This window comes from Mesoplodon densirostris, chromosome 6, assembly GCF_025265405.1.
Source record: "Mesoplodon densirostris isolate mMesDen1 chromosome 6, mMesDen1 primary haplotype, whole genome shotgun sequence".
NCBI classification, from domain to species: Eukaryota; Metazoa; Chordata; class Mammalia; order Artiodactyla; family Ziphiidae; genus Mesoplodon; species Mesoplodon densirostris.
This window is the reverse complement of record NC_082666.1, coordinates 12845482-12866614: the sequence shown is the minus strand read 5'-3', so window position 1 is coordinate 12866614 and position 21133 is coordinate 12845482. Positions and strand designations below refer to the sequence as shown.

Here is a 21133-nt window from a genome sequence, read left to right as displayed (position 1 = left end):
TGGTAGCAGGTGGCCACTGGACAACAGGACTTTTGGCTAAGCTCTTGGATGGCTCACAGGCAATGTTGGCCTAGTGTCCCCTTCCTGACCTCGGTGGTCACCTGTAAGGAAACTTTCCTGCTTCTTTAATAAACCAGAGAGGGGCGGTGGAGGCCGTCTCTCTGTGTGCGATCAGGCTGCCCAACTGTTCCCCCCAAATCCACCTTCCCTTTGGGGTTATCTCACGAGGCACTGTCCCCACCACAATGGACTTAGGACAGGAGGGGAGTTTGATTCCCTTTAATGCTCTGAACCAAGCATGGGCTCCAATTCTACTCAGTTCCCTGAAGCCCAGATGCGCCCAGGCTCTAAAAGACTTTATGAATGACTCAGAGAGGGCAGAAGGGAAATAAACAGAGATGAGCCATTAGCTCATTCTGTTTACAGACACTCTCATCCCAGCATGACAGGGCTCTTCCATGTGCCCTCAGATGGCAGAAGACAGTGTTCTCCCATGACCTAGAAGCACAGCCAGATACCCCAGAGGCTTGGCCAACAGATCCCCTGATGTTGATGTTGGAAAGACCAGCCTCTCTAGGGGATGCCTCACCTATGACCCATAAAGTCAGGATAGCTATGCTACAACCCCGACAGAGCAGCATTTCAGGATCTCAGGATACAATCCCACAAACTAAACAGCCCACAGAGATATGTCTAAGAAATAGTAGGGTTTGTAACACTACAGCATAAATGTCTTCATCCATCAAATGAAGATCAGAATAAACCTCTCTAGTCCAGCCTTTCCCAGACGTGCGTGGCCAGGGAGCACTTTAAAAATGATAATGCGCTTGGAGAACACTGAAGCAGCTCACATATATTCAGAATAATAATGTGGACTGACTGTAATTTCAATGTATAAGATACAGTGATATGGTGACATTAGTCAACGGTGATATGAGTCAATATCTATATTATAACATTAAACATACAACAGTTAATCCAAGACCATTTACTTTTTTGCCTTCAACTTGAACCCAAATAGGCATGATCTCTTTGTTAGTGTTTTGCCCGTATCATTTTGAAAGCATCCCATGGTTATCTAACAAAGGTCAAGAGCAGCAGAGATAAGCCTGAGTGTCTTTACTCTGATAAATTATTTTATTCCGAGCTTTAAGCCCTGTCTAAATATCTAGAAGCTGCTTCAAACATGTCACACAGTGGGAAGGAAAAGAACAAGAGAAAGAAATGATCATTTCTGAGCATCTGGTGCCAGGGGCTGTGCAGCGTTCTTATTTAATCCTCTATCTTGTGTTCATCAGCCAACAGCCCTATGGGGCAATCACTGTCTGAATTTTATAGAGGCTGTAGAAATAATTCAAGGCCACAGGTGTAGCTATGGATGGTATCACTGCAAGTGTGGCCAGAACCCAAGCTTTTCCACTAGATCACTTTGGAAAAAGAAACGGGATTATTTAGCCTCACCCTGTGTGTCACTACTTGTGTAGTATTTGCCTTCCTACTACACTAAAAGCTATGCAAGTACAAGAACTATGTCAGGTGTGTTCATCACAATAATCTCAGTGCCAAGTTCAATGCCACAGACTGAGAGCTCAGGAGACGTGGATACAATTTTGAAATTTTGGAAAGGCTGTCCTAGGGTCTACAGGGAACACACATGTTCCACGGGACCAAGAGAGGCAAACTGCATCCAGCAGGGGCAGGGAAGGAAGGATGAGATACACGTAGAAAGGTCTCCACTCAGGAATATTTTAAAATTTAGAGCAGTCTCAAGGCGGAATGAACCGCCTAGAAAAATATTAAATTGCCCATTTCTGAAGATGATCACGTGTCCAGGTGCGGAGGGGATTCACCCAGAGGGGTGTGGCCTGGATGCTCTCTCAGGTCCTTTCCAATTCCTATGGTTCTTTGGTACCAGCTTCAACTCTAGGCCTAATCAGTGTCTCTGACTCACTCTGTGACTTGGCTGAGTCTCTTTCCCTCTCTGGGCCTCAGTTTCCTCGTCTGTACAATGGAGGTGTCTGTCTGCTTAGGGCTACCAGCATTCTTTCTACACTCTCTCTGATGAGCAAGGGTTATGACGAGACTGCCAGAAGGATGGGGCTGTGCTCTCAGAGGGCACAGACCTTCCTCTCTCCTGCTGACACCCTCCCTGCGTGCTTGCTCTGACGGCCCAAGGCGGTGACTGAGGTTGCTTCCCCACCCAGGCAGGGGAACTGATGAGGGTCATCCTCATTCTGAAAGTAAGGTGGGAATCAGGGAAACTGTCATGTTAGACGTAATTCTGGAAGGTGTTAACTATTAAACACCTTCAAGCAATATAACAGGATCTGTGTTTGTTAAGCAAGAGAGATGAAAATATGTCTGTTCCACATAGATGCATCCATGGTTCTCAGTGAGGTTGGTACTGCCATCTAGGGAGGGTTTGGGGAATTTCTGGGAGAGTGTTTGCTTATCACAGTGAATGGAGGGTATTGCTGGCATTCGGTAGGCAGGGGCAGCCCAACTGTAGTGCACTGGACAGTCGTGAAGTGAAAGACCCATTTATAGCGAACATGGAGATAGCCCAGAACCCAACTCTATGTCACATGCCAACAAAAAGAATTTTCCACATGATTTAAATGGAACATCAGAATTTTCCAGGGATGCAACAGTCATGTAAACGGAGGGAAAATTATACTTTGCCTTTTTTTTCCTGGAATTTTGTCAAGAGTTTTTCAATATTTCAGAAGCGTCATATGACTGATGACATGGTGGTTTATGGTACCTGAGTCACCCATACAACATGCAGTGATTCCATATGAAAAATATCTTGAAATGTCAAAATAAAGAAATATATATTTGTGTATATACACATTTGTGTGTGTGTGTGTGTGTGTGTGTGTGTGTGTATATATATATATATATATATATGGAGAGAGAGAGAGAGAGAGGGAGACCCCATAATGTTTAATCAAATCGTCTTACTTTTCTTATATCCAAATTTCTTCATTACAGGTAGGTGCAAGCATTCAACCACTGCATTACGTCTTTTAGTGTAACAGTGCCAAAGTATTTACTTATTGAAACATATAACATACAGAACTTTTCTTTATTTTCTCCTTCAGAGAATTATTTAGGGTGGATTTGTGTGTTTGTTTGTTTGTTTGCTATGGGTGTAGGTTGATTGTATTTCATTTCAGGATAGTAAAGATAATGTCACAAAATATTTTTTATAAAAGGAGAAGGACATTGGAATGACAACCCTGAAGCAATGAGCACACTTAGCGCCCACCAAAAGAAACTAGGGCTTCTTGGAGGTTTGGAGGATTCCGAGGCTGTGGCAGGGAGAATTCAAGAAAAGCCTGGAACATCTTGCTGGGGCAGAAGTAAGAGAGTGCTCAAAAGAGTCACAGGGGGGCTTCCCTGGTGGCGCAGTGGTTGGGAGTCCGCCTGCCGATGCAGGGGACATGGGTTCGTGCCCCGGTCCGGGAAGATCCCACATGCCGTGGAGCGGCTGGGCCTGTGAGCCATGGCCGCTGAGCCTGCGTGTCCGGAGCCTGTGCTCCGCAAGGGGAGAGGCCACAACAGTGAGAGGCCCGTGTACAGCAAAAAAAAAAAAAAAAAAAAAGCGTCACAGGGGCTGCTAACAGGACACGGGCCTCCACTGGCCAAGTCTTGGGGACTCTGAGCATTGAAATAAATAATGATAGTAAAGGATTATAATCCATCAAATCAAATAAGAATCCACCAGTCTACACTAATAGGCATGCATACATAGATAAATAAAGGAGAAGGCAAAGTTCTTCCTTGCAGTCGAAACTCAACTAACAAGTGTAGAAGGAAGGATGCAATCAGATAATCACCATTTGGCAACCATCACAATAACTGATTCAAGCAAGAATCATGAACAGACGTTAAAACTAGAGGGTGAAAGTTTGAGGAGTATAGTACGTAGTCTTCAAGCATCTTCCCACAAGATACTTATCTTAATTAGAAAGGGGAGAAGAGTAATTCTTCAGTGGAAATTTGGCAGACACCACCTTAACCAAATAATTAAAGTTAACATCACCAGTAATAAGACACACTGACATCATGTGCCCCCAGAGATGATCTCCCTGTGAAAAACAAAGCACTGCTTCTGCACTATTCCTGCCAAACATGCATAACCCGAATCTAATCATGACGAAGACCCAGACAAACCCAAACTGAGGGGCAGTCTACTCAGTAACTAGCCTGTACTTGTCAAAAATGCCAATGTCATGAAACACACACAGAGACAAAGAAGCTTTTCCAGCTTCCAGGGGACTAAACAGGCATGACAGTTAGTTGGCGTGTGTGATGGGGACACTTTCTGGTGCTCTATGTTCCTGGGACGATGGTCCAAATCTGCATAAATTCTGGACACGACTAGACTAGATGATAGTGTCGGATTAATGTTAATTTCACAATGTTGATAATTACGCTGTGGTTATGAAAGGCAATGCTCTTTTATTTAGGAAAGGCACGCAGAAGCGTTTAGGGATAAAGGGGTATCGTATATGCAACTTACTCTCAAAAAGGAGAGGGAGAGAGAGAGAGAGGGAAAGTAAAGGCGGAAAAATGTTGAGATTTGGGGTTGAGTGAAGGATGTATAGAAATCTTTGTATTATTCTTACACTTTTTCAGTAAGTCTGAAATGTTATCAAAATAAAACGTTAGAAGAAAATAGAAGGGGGACACTAGGTCCAAGAGGATGGAGAAACACTGCTGTTAGATCCACCCCAGCCAAAGAAATCCTTGTATCTTAATCTTCTAATGCTCCTAGAATACATGTGGGGTTAGTTTCAGAAGGAGGGGAGAAGCAGGGCTGTATGTTTGGGTGACAGGAAAGGACAAGGGAATGATTTCATTAACAAGGCCGGAGAATTCAGTTACGACCCCTTTCTAAATCCGAATCTCTACTTTGCTTCTCCTTTCATTAGGTCTCCTCCAAGAAGCGAGTATACAGAAAGGAAGTTGAGCAAAAGAATGGGAACGATTTTTTTTTTTCATTTCTTTGGAGATGAGGAAAGAAGGTACGGACAAGCAAGAGCAATTTTCATAATTTCTCTTTGAAAAAGGCACTGAAGTCAAAATTGGCTCCACCATTTTCCTGTAGAAAATTAGACATCTCAACTCAAGTGACTAAGGCGACATCACCAAGAACTTTTGCAGAAGGAAATCAAAGGACAGAAATTGAAGGGTGAGAGATGACCTTTTACTCGCTTTGGGAAGCAGGGTTTTCTTGACCTTTAAAATAGCCTCCCAGAAAAATGTTTACCTCTTTCACTTTTTTTTTTTTCTATAAAGCGTGCCATTAGAGGGAAAAAAGCACATTAAAGCAATGGCCCTCTAATGATCATATTCATCTCAAAATTCCACATAATAGTAAATCAGTACTGCAAAGTAGCAAGATTAAAATAGCTGTGATTCAAAACACTAAATACATTGGGGGCCCAACTGAAGTTTAGAAAATTAAACAATAGAGCATCTGCTCTCAAAAAGCATTAATGCATAGGGCTGTCTTGGGAGTGGGGAGGGGTGGTGGGGAATCTAAGGGGAAAAAAAGGTTAAGCCAAGCTGAAATGCCATTCAGTCAAAGAGAAGTCTTAACTTTTTTCCTCTCCTAAATGATCTATCATCAAATAATGAGACAATTAGTCTCAAGACTAGATTTTTATTAAAAATTAAAATAAGTCCATTTCCACATTTCCCATAAGCCAGAAACACCCAGAATGCTCTGTCTAAGCATTCTTAGCTCCAGCTTAAATTTCCATCTTAAGACCGCCAAACCTTTTTCATTGTTCATTCATATCAGACAAATGCCTGCAGATCCTCTCTGTGCTGCACATTGGGCAGAGGGAGATGAATGTGACCAGGTTCCAGCTTCCCGGGGCCCCAGTCTAACAGGGACAGCAGATAAGTAAAGGTCCATTCACCGAGGGGTACAGTGTGCTTCTCATAGCATCACTATGGTGCTACCGATGAGGAAACCGAGGCTCAGAGTGATTGACTTGCCCAAGGTACATATTGAGAGAGTGACGAAGGAAGGGTTTTAACCTAGTTCTATACTGACCCCAAACCTTTGCCTCACTCTCTCTCAGCCAGAAACACTGAAAGAAAATGCTGTGTTTGGGGGTTCTATAATTGAGAGAGAGTATAGAATTGGGGTCCCTGGGTCAGGGCGGCAGGAGAGCAGGACAGGGAGGGGGAGAGGAGTTGTCAGAAAAGATCTTCACAGATTTGTTGACATCAGCTCTAACACAGGGAAACTCAGTAAGAGTTTGTCAAGTAGACAAACTTAGGGAGGGAATCCTCGGCCAAAGAAACAGTCAAGAGGTGCGAGAGCCTGGGCAAACGTGAATCTTTCTGAATGTGCTTTGGAGGGAACCAACAGGAAGGATGTCTTGGCTTAGCCAACATTTGCCCACAACACAGGACGACTCGGGAAGGAAGGTGCAGACACAGCTTCAGGCAGCCTCCTGGGACAGGGTGGGTGCAGGTGAGGAGACTGCCACTGCCCTGGGTGCCGGGCCTCAGCCAGCCTTGAAGGGCAGGTCCAGATGCAGCTGTGGGACAGCCTTCATTACCAGCACTTCCCCACGCCCCAGTCTACGCTGACTTGGCATTAGCAAGATGATTGATTACGTAAGGCCCTTTGTGCTCCACCTGAAACCTTGGCAGCAGAAATTTGTGCAGAATGTTAACTCCCGTGGGGAGTTTATGGAAGTCCAGGAAAGCCAACTCACAGAATCACAAAAGATTAGAACTGGAAGGACCTGGTGATGCTCTGCGATCTTTTCCTCTTGCAGAGGAAGCACTGAAGCCTCGGGGCGAGGGGACGGATGACTTGGCCAGGCTCCCAGAGCCCGAGGCGGTACCAGGACATAACACCAAAAGCACGAGTAACAAAAGCAAAAATCAACAAGTGGAAATACATCAAACTAAAAAGCTTCTGCACAGCCAAAGAAATAATAAAAGGAAGAGGCAGCCTATGAAATGGGAGAAAACATTTGCAAACCATATATCAGATAAGGGGTGAATATCCAAATTATATAAGGAACTCATAGAAGTCAATAGCAAAAAAAAAAAAAATGCTATTTTAAAATAGGCAGAGGACTTGAAAAGACATTTTTCCGAACAAAGGACATACGAATGGCCAACAGGGGTATGACAAGAGGCTCCATATCACTAATCATCAAGGAAATGCAAATGGAAACCACAATGAGATACCACCTCACAACGGATTAGTGAGAATGTAAATTGATACAGTCACTATGGAAAATAGTACAGAGGTTCCTCAAAAAAGTAAGAATAGAACTACCATATGATCCAGCTATTCCACTCCTGGGTATATATCTGAATAAATTAAAATCAGTATCTTGAAGGGTTATCTGCATCCCCGTGTTCACTGCAGCATTATTCACAATAACCAACAGGCGGAAACAACCTTAGGGTCCATTAAAGGATGAATGGATAAAGAAAATGTGACATATATATATCCAAGTTAGAGTTTTCTACACACACACACACACACACACACACACACACACACACACACAGAGGAATATTATTCAGACACAGGAAAGAAGGAAATCCTGCCATTTGCAACAACACGGATTGACCTTGAGGGCATTATGCTAAGTGAAATAAAACAAATACTGTATTCTCTCACTTGATAGTGAGAAAGACAAATACTGGATGATGTCGCTTATATGTGGAATCTAAAAAAAAAGTCAAACTTATAGAAACAGAGGGTAGAATGATGGTTGCTAGGGGCTGGGGGCTGGGGGAAATGGGCAGATGTTGGTCAAAAGGTACAAACTTCCAGTTATAAGATGAGTAAGTTCTGTGGAGCTAATGTACAAAGTGGTGACTATAGTTAACAATACTGTATTCTATACCTGAAAATTGCTAAGAGAGTAGATGTTAAATGTTCTCACTACAAAAAAAAATTGTAACTATGTGAGGTGATGGAGGTAATACCTAACCTTATTGTGGCCATCATGTCATAATACATACGTGGATCAAATTATCATGTTGTATACCTTAAACTGACCCAATGTTATATGTCAATTACATCTCAATAAAGCTGGAGGTGGGGAAGAAAAATAAACAGGGGGAGCCAGGACTTGAACCCAGGTGCCCTGACTCTGGCCCAGTGTTTCATTCCACATTAATTGATTGCATAGGAGCTTTTCCTGATGTTTTCCATCACCCATCTTCTCCATCACGTATTACTCTGATTCCCATAGCACTTGTGCTTAATTCCATCACAGCTTGTATCAGCTTATACCATCTATCTCCTTTGCTAAGCAGGGCCCTCCCTTTTAAGCAGAGACCCCATCTTTCATCTTTGACTCTCCAGTCCACCAGTGCTGGACACATAAAGGAGACTCAGTAGATGTTTGTTGGCATTAGAGGAAGTTATGGCAGAGTCAGAAGACATGGGCCTTAGTCCTGGCTACATGTACCTATAAGCCATGTAACTCTGGGCAAGTTACTTAACCCCCTGAATCTCAGCTCTCTCATCTGTAAGGTGATGAAAAAGAACATGATGCAGTGGGAAGAAAATGGGATCTTGACCCAATAAATGTCTGAATGAATGAATGAATCAGTGAGTGATCACCCTTCTATACCGGAAACTCCATGAGGGCAAGGATACATCTAACTTGCTTTGTATCCCAGCACACTTAGCAGGTCTCAGAAAATGTTTGAACGAACCCAAGTCAGAGAGCTAAGTGTGCTAGCAGCTGTAGAGTCATGTTATAACCACGGGCAAGTACCTTCAATTCGGAATCTCTATTATCTCATCTGTAAATTGGAGGTAATGATACCTCCTCAAATTGAGTGAGAAGCAAAAAAAGGTCATGTCTATCAGAAGCACTTGGTAAACTGCAAAGCACTGCACAGATGCCAGTTGTCCCTTGGGCTATTTAAAAGGACTTCCTGATGAATAGGACCTAAGGATGCTTGTCCAGAGAGGAGCAGCATCTTGAGTTTCAGATGATATCAGTTTTCCAATAAACAAACTGAGCTGTTAAGCGAGGGGCACGAGAACAGCATGACATATCTAAGCAGGAGGTGAAGTTCTATTTTGGGCAACAAAGGAAATAAAACTTGAAGCAGATGGGGAGGTGAAGCCATGGCTCCTACAGAGTCTTTGCCAGCGGTCCTGAATCATCTGCCTTCTTCTGACAGCTGGAGTCCCCTCGCTTCCTTCCGTCTTTTACTAGTTATTCACAACCCTGGGCCACTGCTTCAGCCTCTCAGGATGCCGTGCTGCACCAGCAGGAGGCGTTCTGGCTTCTGCATGGGCTCCCGAGCTTGCTGAGGAAGACTGAGAGCTCTGGGTGGGGGTGGGGTTTGGGGCATCACAGGGAAAGGCTGGCGGCCGACCACCCGGAGCTGTCCCTGGCTGGCATCGCTTCGGTGAGTTCCTCATGGCTCAGCTCTGGCCCGCACTCCTGTAAAGTGACGGGCTGGGTCCTGCTGATACCCTTGGCCGCAGAGAAGCTGACTTTTGATGACTAAACTCACAAGAGACAAAATTTTTAAACCATAGCATCTGCGTACTAATCTGCAACTCAATTTAGCAAATATACTTGAGTTCCAACCATGCACAGGCCCTGTGATAGGCACCAGCAATACAAAGGTAAAGAAGATGAATCCAGTCACTCGCTGCCCTTGTGGTACTTAGAGCAGGAAAGAAAGATAATTAGACGTGTAGTCACTAAGCAGTGTGATAGGTGTAAGTACCATAAAGAGAGGAAAGCAAGGTACCCCCTCAGGCATGGGGGGCAGAGGAGGCTTTATAGAGAAAGTAAAAGATAAGCAGCTTCCGAAGAATTGGCAAAATAGGTCAGGTGAAAGAAGGCAGCCTTGGAAGTGGGAGCAAGTGCCCCAGGCAAAGGGAGAGGCGTGTACAAAATGCAGAGGTGGCAGAGGCTGGGGTGCCGCTGAGTGCCTACAAAAGTTGACTATGGAAGGAGACCAGAGGAAGAGGTCGGAAATGGTACGAGCTGAGGCCGCAGAGGTCGGAGGGGCTCTACAAGGCGCGTGCAGAGGTCCAAACCTCATACTCTGGATAAACCGTCAGGTGGTCCGAAGTCAGCCATATCAGCATCTTGTGTATATGAAGGAAAGTGATTCAAATAATCTACTCACCAGAAGGTTCTTTGACAAGCGTGGAGTCAGGACAAGGAATATAAGCTCCACGTTGCAGGTTTTCTTTCTGCCTTGACTCTGACCCACTTAGAACTCCACATTTTCCGAGTTCCTAAACCCAGTGGAGAACATCGTTCTCTGGGGTTTTTTGCAAATAATGCATTTCATTCAGCCTTGAGGAGCTGAATCAATAAAAGCTAACTGAGGATGAAGCTGGAGAGGAAAACGAAAGGACCCCATGCTTTCTGGTTCCCTCCAAGAAACTGCAAACCATTATTGACCAAGTATGGGGCTTGATTTACTGAAAAATTCTTCTGCTATGAAATGCAAACTCCTTCACCATAATAAATACTGTTGTGATAACAAAACTGTACTTTTCTCAAATATCCAGATGGAAGACCATATGCAAAATAAACTCTGAGGAATTTTTTTTATTGGCCATCTGCGAATATTGGAAAGAAAGCCAACATCCTCCTCTAGACGTCACAAAAATTTCCACTGAGAATCCTGCTTGCTTCTGCCTAGTGCCACCTGCTGATAGTATTTGGGTACCAGTTTTGCAAATGGATGGGGGGTAGGGATGTGGATCTCCCACTTTCTTGAACAAAGTAAATTTAATCCTAATTGATGGAAGAAATAAAATACCCACATATTGTCAGGTTTTAGAATGTTTTACAGCTACTCACACCTTTTCCTGTTGTTGGCAGGAATCCCAGAGCACCACCCCGCAAAACACACACCTCTGAGCGCTCACTTCCAAGGCACTGGGAAGACATTGTTAACCTCACAATTAAGTGTGCTGTTATTGAAGCCTCGTGTCTGGCTTTACATGTCACAAATGTAAATGCACATATCCTTTAATACAGCAATTCTATTTTGAGATTTCTATCTGAAGGAAATGCTGGCACAGGTGTATAAAGATACCTGTACAAGGGTGTTCCCTATGGCATTATTTGTTGAACCAAAAAAATATGAGAATTACCTAAATGTTCATCAATAGGGGAATGCTTTTAAAAGTTATGGTGCATTCATACAATGGAATACTATGCAGCGGTGACATAAGTGAGGAATAAGTGACAGGGCCGGGGGTTTCCAGCAAACAGCTAAGGTGGGGTCTCATAGTCTTATTCCGCCTATGCCAGACCCTGAATCAGTGGATTCCAAATTAGTGCTCTTTTAGAAAGAAAGAAATCTTCCTTTACATTAGAGAACTCTCCAGTTCTAAGAACCTTCAGCTTCTCCCAAGCGAAACAACCAAAAAATGGACAAAATACAGTAAGTCCCCTATACACAAACCTTCAAGTTGCAAACTTTCAAAGATGAGAACACGCATTCATGTAAGTTAGTTCACGTGTCTGGCATACATTGTCACGTGCGTGCATCCTCTACAAGTGGTTGTGCTTTTGTGTACTTTACAGTACTGTATAGAGTACAGTAGTACAGTATCTTTATTTCAAGCCCAGGATGTCCAAAAGCAAGGGTAAAAGCAGCGGTGATGTAGCTGGTACTGCTAAGAAGCGCCAAGCAGTAACGATGGAAACAAAAGTGAAAATAATTGAGAGGGTGGAGCAAGGCAAAAAGGTGGTAGACGTCGCTTGTCCTTACAACATGAATTGTTCAACCATCAGCATGAATCTAAAGAACAAGGACAAGATCATGGAACATGTGAAGTCTGCTGTGCTGCTGATGTCAACAATAAGATCAAAGAAGCAAGGAAAACTGATGGAGGAGATGGAGAAACTTCTCAGTGTGTGCATGCAGGATCAGCATCAGCGTCGAGTCCCACCCAGCTTAATAATGATTCAAGAGAAAGCTAAAAGCCTTTATGAAGACCTGAAGAAGAAACATGGCAAAGAATCAGAAGGCGCATCTTTTAATGCCTTCCATGGCTGCTTTCATAGGTTCAAGGCTAGAGCCAACCTTCACAACGTAAAAGTAAGTGGAGAGGTAGCGAGTGCAGATATGGTAGCTGCCCAGGATGAGGAGTCCAAAGAGATTTTTAGCAACTTGGTGACCCTCAGCAAGAAGCCGGAGCTAGATCTGCAAGAGGAGGACTTCACTGAACTCCTTGCTGTGCAACACAAGGAGCTTACTAATGAAGACCTGATGGAATTGGAGGCCCAGAGAAAGGACGAAGAGAGACAAGAGGAAGAAGAAGTAACTGAAGAACTGAAGAGATTCAGGACACGGGAAATGGCAAGGGGGTTTTCTTTATGTGAGGAGGCACTGTTAGTTTTTGAGGCACAGGACCCCAACGTAGAACAGTACACAAAGGTTGCAGCAGCTGTTCAGAATGCAATCCAGTGCCACCGTGTCATCTATGACGAGAAAAAAAGAGCTACTACCCAGACATCACTGGATCGTTTTTTCAAGAGGGTAGATAGATTAGAATCTAGCAAGGAACCAGAACCTGTGCCATCAACGTCAGGCATGAGTGAAATTGCAGCTTGCCCTCCGTCTCCTGTTGCTGACGATCCTTCAGCTCTACCATCTCCCACCTCCTCTCCCTCCTCCAGTCAGTAACTCTTCTTGCCTGTTCACTCAATGCCAGCCCCTGTACACCAGCTGTTGTACTGTACTACTGTACTTTTCAAGATACTATACTGTAAGATTAAAAATGTTCTTTTGTGTTTTTTATGTATTATTTGTGTGAAAAGTATTATAAACCTATTACAGTACAGTACTATATAGCCTACTGTGTTAGATGGGTACCTAGGCTAACTTTGTTGGACTTAACGAACAAATTGGACTTACAAATGTGCTCTTGGAATGGAACTTGTTTGTATGTAGGGAACTTACTGTATATTAAACAATGGTTTTCAAGGCAATGGACATTGAGCAACAAGAACAGTGATTCCTGAGAGATGAGAATCAAATGATGTGAGCTCTGTGATTGTCTCAGTTTAGTGTCTTGTGGGAGAGTCCAGGCTGTAGCACAGAGAGGCAGAACTCCGGGGGAGCCCAGTGGACAATCTGCATTGAGGAAGTGAAACTATGAGTCAAGGGAGACTAAGATAGCCAGAGCTCTCAGGGAAGAGTCCTGGAGAGACTTTTGCACAAAGAGAGAACTCTGGAGATCCACAGAGAGCCTCCCTTGCATATTTAGCTGAGTACAGATCAGTGCATGTTTGTGAGGAAACCACCTGATGCCAAGGAAAGAGCCACCCAAAAGGACTGGAGGTAACAGTGCCTGGGGCCACACAGAACCTGGAATAGTGTCTGTTCTCACCAAGAGACTGGTAAACACCATTATGCACAGAGCATTAGGAAGAGTACATATACACTCCTTGACTCAGTAGTGATGATTAACTAACCTTAGATGGAGCACTACTCCAGTCCTGCCTAGCAAACTTTGAAAACAAGACCCCAAACCTATTTCCATGTATCTTAACTGGATCCCACAACAAAGTTCAAGAATATATATAGGAATGCAAAAATACCCAACTTCCAAATAAAGTAAGGTTCACCAAGTCTGGCATCCAGCTAAAAATTACCAGGCATGAAAAGAGGCAAGGAAATATGAGCCATAATGAAGAGAAAAACCAATCAATCAAAACCAACCCAGAATGGACACAAAATTAGAATTAGCAGACAATGACATTAAAACAGTTGTTATAATGCATTTCATACATTTAAAAAGCTAAGTAAAACTATGGAAGATATTTTAAAAGACCCAAATCTAGCTTCTAGAAATAAAAACTACACTGTGTGAGATGAAAAGTAGACCAAATGGGATTAACAGCAGATTAGACATTAAAGAAGAAAAAAATAGTGAACATGAAGACAAAAACAATAGAAATTTTAAAATGAAACAAAAATTTTAAAAAATGAACAGAGCATCAGTGAACTGTGAACTGTGGGACACTTTCTTTTTTTTTTTTTTTTTTTCTTTTTGCGGTATGCGGGCCTCTCACTGTTGTGGCCTCTCCCGTTGCGGAGCACAGGCTCCGGATGCGCAGGCCCAGCAGCCATGGCTCACGGGCCCAGCCGCTCCGCGGCATATGGGATCCTCCCAGACCGGGGCACGAACCCGTATCCCCTGCATCGGCAGGCGGACTCTTAACCACTGCGCCACCAGGGAGGCCCGGGACACTTTCAAATGACCTAATATATGTGTCATTGGTGTCCCCCAAGTGAGAGGTGGTGGGATGGACAGAAAAATACCTGAAGAAATAATGGACAAATATTTCTCAAATTTTATGAAAATTATAAACCCACAAATCTAAAAGCTCAATGACCCCCAGACATGAAAAACATAGACAAAATTATGCCAAAACACACCACAATCAAATTATTCAAAAACAGTTATAAAGAGAAAATGTTAAAAGCAGCCGGAGAGAAAGGACATGTTATATACAGAAGATCAAAGATAAGCGTTAAAACAGATTTGCTGTCAGAAACAATACAAGCAAGAAGACAGAGGAGTAACATACTAAAAGATTTGAAAGAAAAAAATATATATCAACCTATAATTGTATACCTAGAGAAAATATCTTTCAAAACAAAAGGCAAAATAAACTTTAATAAATACAAACATTGAAAGAATTCATCACCAAAAGACCCTTAACACAAGCTAAAGGAAACTCTTTAGGCTAAAGAAAAATTACACAAAACAGAAATGTGAATCTACACAAAGTAATAAAAACCACTGGAAATGGTAACCACATGAGTACATATATGATTTTTTTCCTCTTGTTATTTAAATCTCTTTAAAATACAATAGAGTGAGGAGATTGGTTCAAGATGGCGGAGTAGAAGGACGTGCTCTCTCTCCCTCTTGCGAGAACAACAGAATCACGACTAACTGCTGAACAATCATCGACAGGAAGACACTGGAACTCACCAAAAAAGATACCCCACATCCAAAGAAAAAGGAGAAGCCACAATGAGATGGTAGGAAGGACGCATTCACAATAAAATCAAATCCCATAACTGCTGGGTGCGTGACTCACAAACTGGAGAACACTTATTCCACAGAAGTCCACCCACTGGAGTGAAGGTTCTGAGCCCCACGTCAGGCTTCCCAACCTGGGGGTCCAACAACGGGAGGAGGAATTCCAAAAGAATCAGACTTTGAAGGCTAGCAGGATTTGACTGCAGGACTTTGACAGGACTGGGGGAAACAGAGACTCCACTCTTGGAGGGCACACATAAAGTAGTGTGTGCATGAGGACCCAGGGGAAGGAGCAGTGACCCCATAGGAGACTGAACCAGACCTAACTGCTAGTGTTGGAGGGTCTCCTGTAGAGGCACAGGGTGGCTGTGTCTCACCATGAGGACAAGAACACTGGCAGCAGAAGTTCTGGGAAGTACTACTTGGCATTTTTTACGGAACTAGAACAAAAAATCTTAAAATTTGTATGGAGACACAAAAGACCCCAAATAGCCAAAGCAGTCTTGAGGGGAAAAAAAAAAAAATGGAGCTGGAGGAATCAGACTCCCTGACGTCAGACTATACTACAAACCTACAGTAATCAAGACAATATGGTACTGGCAGAAAAACAGAAATATAGATCAATGGAACAGGATAGAAAGCCCATAGATAAACCCACGCACCTATGGTCAACTAATCTATGACAAAGGAGGCAAGGATATACAATGGAGAAAAGACAGCCTCTTCAATAAGTGGTGCTGGGAAAACTGGACAGCTACATGTAAAAGAATGAAATTAGAACACTCCCTAACACCATACACAAAAATAAACTCAAAATGGATTAGAGACCTAAATGTAAGACCGGACACTATAAAAACTCTTAGAGGAAAACATAGGAAGAACACTCTTTGACATAAATCACAGAAAGATCTTTTTTGATCCACCTCCTAGAGTAATGGAAATAAAAACAAAAATAAACAAATGAGACCTAATGAAACTTCAAAGCTTTTGCACAGCAAAGGAAACCATAAACAAGACGAAAAGACAACCCTCAGAATGGGAGAAAATATTTGCAAACGAATCAACAGACAAAGGATTAATTTCCAAAATATATAAACAGCTCATGCCGCTCAATATTAAAAAAACAAACAACCCAATGCAAAAATGGGCAGAAGACTTAAATAGACATTTCTCCAAAGAAGGCATACAGATGGCCAAGAAGCACATGAAAAGCTGCTCAATATCACTGATTATTAGAGAAATGCAAATCAAAACTACAATGAGGTATCACCTCACACCAGTCAGAATGGCCATCATCAGAAAATCTACAAACAACAAATGCTGGAGAGGGTGTGGCGAAAAGGGAACCCTCCTGCACTGTTGGTGGGAATGTAAATTGATACAGCCACTATGGAGAACAGTATGGAGGTTCCTTAGAAAACTAAAAATAGAATTACCATAAGATCCAGTAATCCCACTACTGGGCATATACCCAGAGAAAACCATAATTCAAAAAGACACATGCACCCCAATGTTCACTGCAGCACTATTTACAATAGCCAGGTCATGGAAGCAACCTTAATGCCCATCAACAGATGAATGGATAAAGAAGTTGTGGTACATAAGTACAATGGAATATTACTCAGCCATAAAAAGGAACGAAATTGGGTCATTTGTGGAGACGTGGATGGATCTGGAGACTGTCATACAGAGTGAAGTAAGTCAGAAAGAGAAAAACAAATATCGTATATTAATGCATATATGTGGAACCTAGAAAAATGGTACAGATGAACCGGTTTGCAGGGCAGAAGTTGAGACACAGATGTAGAGAACAAACATATGGATACCAAGGGGGGAAAGTGGTGGGGGCATGGGGGTGGTGGTGTGATGAATTGGGACATTGGGATTGACATGTATACACTGATGTGTATAAAATGGATGACTAATAAGAACCTGCTGTATAAAAAAATAAATAAAATTCAAAAAATAAAAAAATAAAAATAAATAAATAAATAAAATTCACAAGGCAGATCAAAAGACTATAATGGCCAAGACAACTTTGAAAAAGGAGAACAAAGTTGGAGGACTTTCACTACATGATTTCAAGACTCCTTATAAAGCTGTAATAACAAAGACAGTGAGGTATTGGCATAAAGATTAACAAATACATCAATAGAATAGAGTAGAGAATTCAGAAATACACCCAACACATGTTTGAGCAACTGTTTTCAACATAAGTGCAAAGGCAATGGGGGGAAAGGTTAGTATTCTCATCAAACATTTTTGAAGCTATTTGATATCTCATGTAAAACAAACAAACAAGAAAAAGTGAATCCATACCTCACATTATATTAAAAAACTAACTCAAAACAAATCATAGACCTAGACTTAAAACTATAAACTTGGAGACAAAAACATAAGAGAACATCTTTGTGAACTTGGGTTAGCTAAAGATTCCTGATATATGACACCAAAAGCATGATCCATATGAGAACAAATCAATTAACTGATCTATCAGAATTTAGAACTTGCTCTTCAAAAGATACTGTTGAAAGGATGAAAAGACAAGGCACAAACTGGGAGAAAATATTTGCAGTTGGTATATCTGATGAATACATGTGTTCAAAATATGTAAAGAACTCTCAAAACTCAACAATAAAAATAACTCAGTTTTTTATATGGGTGAAAGATGTGAATAGATATTTCATCAAAGAATATATTTGGATGGCAAATAAGCACATAAACAGATGCTCAACACCATTTTTAAAAAATAAATTTATTTATCTTTGGCTGCATTGGGTCTCCGTTACTATGTGTGGCCTTTCTCTAGTTGCAGCGAGCAGGGGTTACTCTTCGTTGCGGTGCGTGGGTTTCTCATTGTGGTGGCTTCTCTTGTTGCGGAGCATGGGCTCTAGGCATGCTGGCTTCAGTAGCTGTGGCACGTGGGCTTCGGTAGTTGTGGTGCACAGGCTGAGTTGCTCCACGGCATGTGGGATCTTCCCAGCCCAGGGCTCGAACCTGTGTCCCCTGCACTGGCAGGTGGATTCTTTTTTTTTTTTTTCCTGCGGTACGCGGGCCTCTCACTGTTGTGGCCTCTCCCGTTGTGGAACACAGGCTCCAGACGCGCAGGCTCAGCGGCCATGGCTCACGGGCCTAGCCGCTCCGCGGCATGTGGGATCCTCCCGGACCGGGGCACAAACCCATGTCCCCTGCATCGGCAGGTGGACTCTCAACCACTGCGCCACCAGGGAAGCCCCTGGCAGGCGGATTCTTAACCACTGTGACACCAGGGAAGCCCAACACCATTAATAATTAGGAAAATACAAATTAAAGCCAATGAGAAACCACCACACACCTATCAGAATGGCTAAAATTAAAAAGACTGACTGTTACCAAGAGCCGGCAAGGATGTGGAAGAACTAGAATGGTCATAGTTGCTGATGGGAATACAAAATGGCACAACCCACTTTGGAAAACGATTGGTACTTTCTTTAAAATTAAATGGACACCTACTATATGATCCAGACATTCTATTCCTATGCATTTACTCAAGAGAAATGAAAACATATGTTCACACAAAGACTTATACATGAATGTTCATATTACCTTTATTTGTAACAGCTAAACACTGGAATCAATCCAAATGTCCAGCAGCAATTGAAGGTATAAGCAAACTGTGGTAAATACATTTAATGGAACACTCCTTAGTAATAAGAAGGAATGAATTATTTATGAAACAATACGGATGAATCTCAAAACATGTTGAGTGAAAGAAGCCAGACCCCTCCCACCCCCAACACACACAGAAAAGTATCTGCTGTATGATTCCATTTATATAAAATTCTAGAAAGGGCAAACTCATCTTGACTGAAAACACATCCATGGTTGCCTGGCAGTGGAAGGTAGAGGGCAGGGAGGAGAGGAACAAAAGGATTATGAATGGACGTGAGGAAACATTGTGGGTGATGGATATGTCCATTATCTTCATTGTGATGATGGTTTTATGGGTTTATATATATATATCAAAACATAGCAAGCTGCAAAGTTCAAATATTTGCAGTTTAACTGTACTTTAGTTAAAGCTGTTTTTTTAAAAATTTATGAGACACATAGGCTATCTGCATAGTCTCAAAATATCTCCCCACAAGATACTTAATGATTACAAAGGGAAAAGTAGTAACTTTATAGTTGAGAAACCTAGCAGATACTACCTTGACTAAGTGATCAATATTAACATCACCAGACATCTTGACATCATGTATCTCTCCTGATATGCTGCACTGAGAAGGTCACAGCATCGCTTTTGTGGTATTCTACCAAAAATGTGTAATCTGAATTTAATCATGAGAAAAATCAGACAGAACCAAGTTGAGCGACACTCTTAAAGAAATAACCGGTCAGTACTCTTCCAAAGAATCAAGGTCATGAAAAACAAAGACAGACTGAGGAACTGTTACAGCCCAGAGGAGACCAAATAAGGAGAAATAAAAATTGAAGGCAATGAGGGAATATGGGGTGGATGCTGTACCAGAAAAAGGTCATTAGTGGGAAAACAGGAAAAATGCAAACAAGGTGTGTAGATTATTTAGTAATACTATATCAATGTTAATTTCCCAGTTTCAGTAATTATACAAGATGTTAATATTAGGAGAAGCTAGATGAAGGGTGTATGTCCTGCATATGAATAGTCATGGCAGCTTTATTTATAATATCCTCAAACTGGAAATAACCCAGCTGCCCATCCATTGGTGAATGGATAAATTAAGTTGGGATATATTCATAATGGAACACTCTTCAGCAATAAAAATACAAACTACTGACACAACAAACATGGATGAAGCTCAAAAACATAATTCTCAAAAAAAAAAAAGACTCAAGAGAGTGCATACTGTATGATTCCATTTATATGAATTTCTTGAACAGGCAGAACTAATCTGTAATGAGAATGCAGATCAGCAGTTGCCGGGGCTGGAGGTTGTGAGGCATGATGGCAAAAAGGCACAGAGGAGCTTTCGGGGATGATAGCAACGCTCTTCTCACTTATCTGATTTTGAAGACACAGCTGGTATCTATCTCATTTAAACTCAGTCTTGCAGAATACTTAAACATAGAGTTGTAGAAACGGGACGGAAAGTTATTCCCTGTAGCGACAGTGGCGTGAGCAAAGCCACAGAAGTGGGAGATTGAGGGGTGAATAGAGGGACCAGCCGATCGCTTTTTTTTTTTTTAATTAACTGTGCGCATAATTTGCATACAACAAAATGCACCCATTTCAAGTCGACAATTCGAAGAATTTTAAGAAATGTATACAGACCCGTGTGACCACCATTCCATAGGGAGCTTCCTTTTCAAAATTACCACTTCAAGCTGTTTTTGTTTACTGTTTGGATATGGAATGGGTCGTTTGAACATTGATTCTGGAACAAATTTAAAGCAGGACACTTAGAAGGTTTCCCCCTCAGTTTGTCAGACCTACTCACTGGTCTTGAATGAGAGCCCAACCTCCCACATTTCATGCCACGAGATGCCAGGGAGACCACACTTCTGGGATTCACCCAAACAGCCCCAGTCCGCGTGTGGACTCAACACTCTGCTCCAGGTCTGACTCCCTGGCTCTGCAGACGCCCTGACCCCATGATCTAGCTCCTGACACCATCCTCAGGCCTGTCTCCTGGTGTCAGGACCCACTTCTTCAGTTTACCTGCCTGTCATCCTACCCGTCCAACTCTGCAAGCTGCCTTGATCGCAGCAACACCTGCTGTGTCCTGTTAAGACACCCCCTAAAGCAGTCTCAGCTTCCTGGGGACCCCTCGCCCCAGCTCCCAGCACACAGGACCCAGGACCAAGTTGCAACCATCATAGAATTCAAGCATCATGGGGACGAAGTGCCACCTACCTGAGCCACAAAGAGCTGGAACTCGTCAGGCAGAATCCATGAGCGAGGGTAGAAGTTGTACTCCTCAGGAAAGAGATTCTGCATGATTCTTACTGCTCTGCTCAGAGTAATTTTACGCACCGTCTCCATCATGCCTGGGGAGAAGAGAAGTTGTGAGGTTTTAACAACAGTGGGCCACTAGCTATAAAACAGCCATAATT

The 21133-nt window shown here is 42.5% G+C and overlaps 1 protein-coding gene across 1 annotated transcript in view; it reads right to left on the bottom strand.

Annotated features, from left to right (window-relative positions):
- The window catches only part of LOC132491938 (tubulin polyglutamylase TTLL11-like), a 94275-nt gene that overhangs the window by 16065 nt on the left and 57077 nt on the right, over positions 1 to 21133 (bottom strand). The window contains 1 exon segment of the mRNA XM_060101008.1: positions 20934 to 21067. Coding sequence (XP_059956991.1) covers positions 20934 to 21067 — 134 coding nt within the window.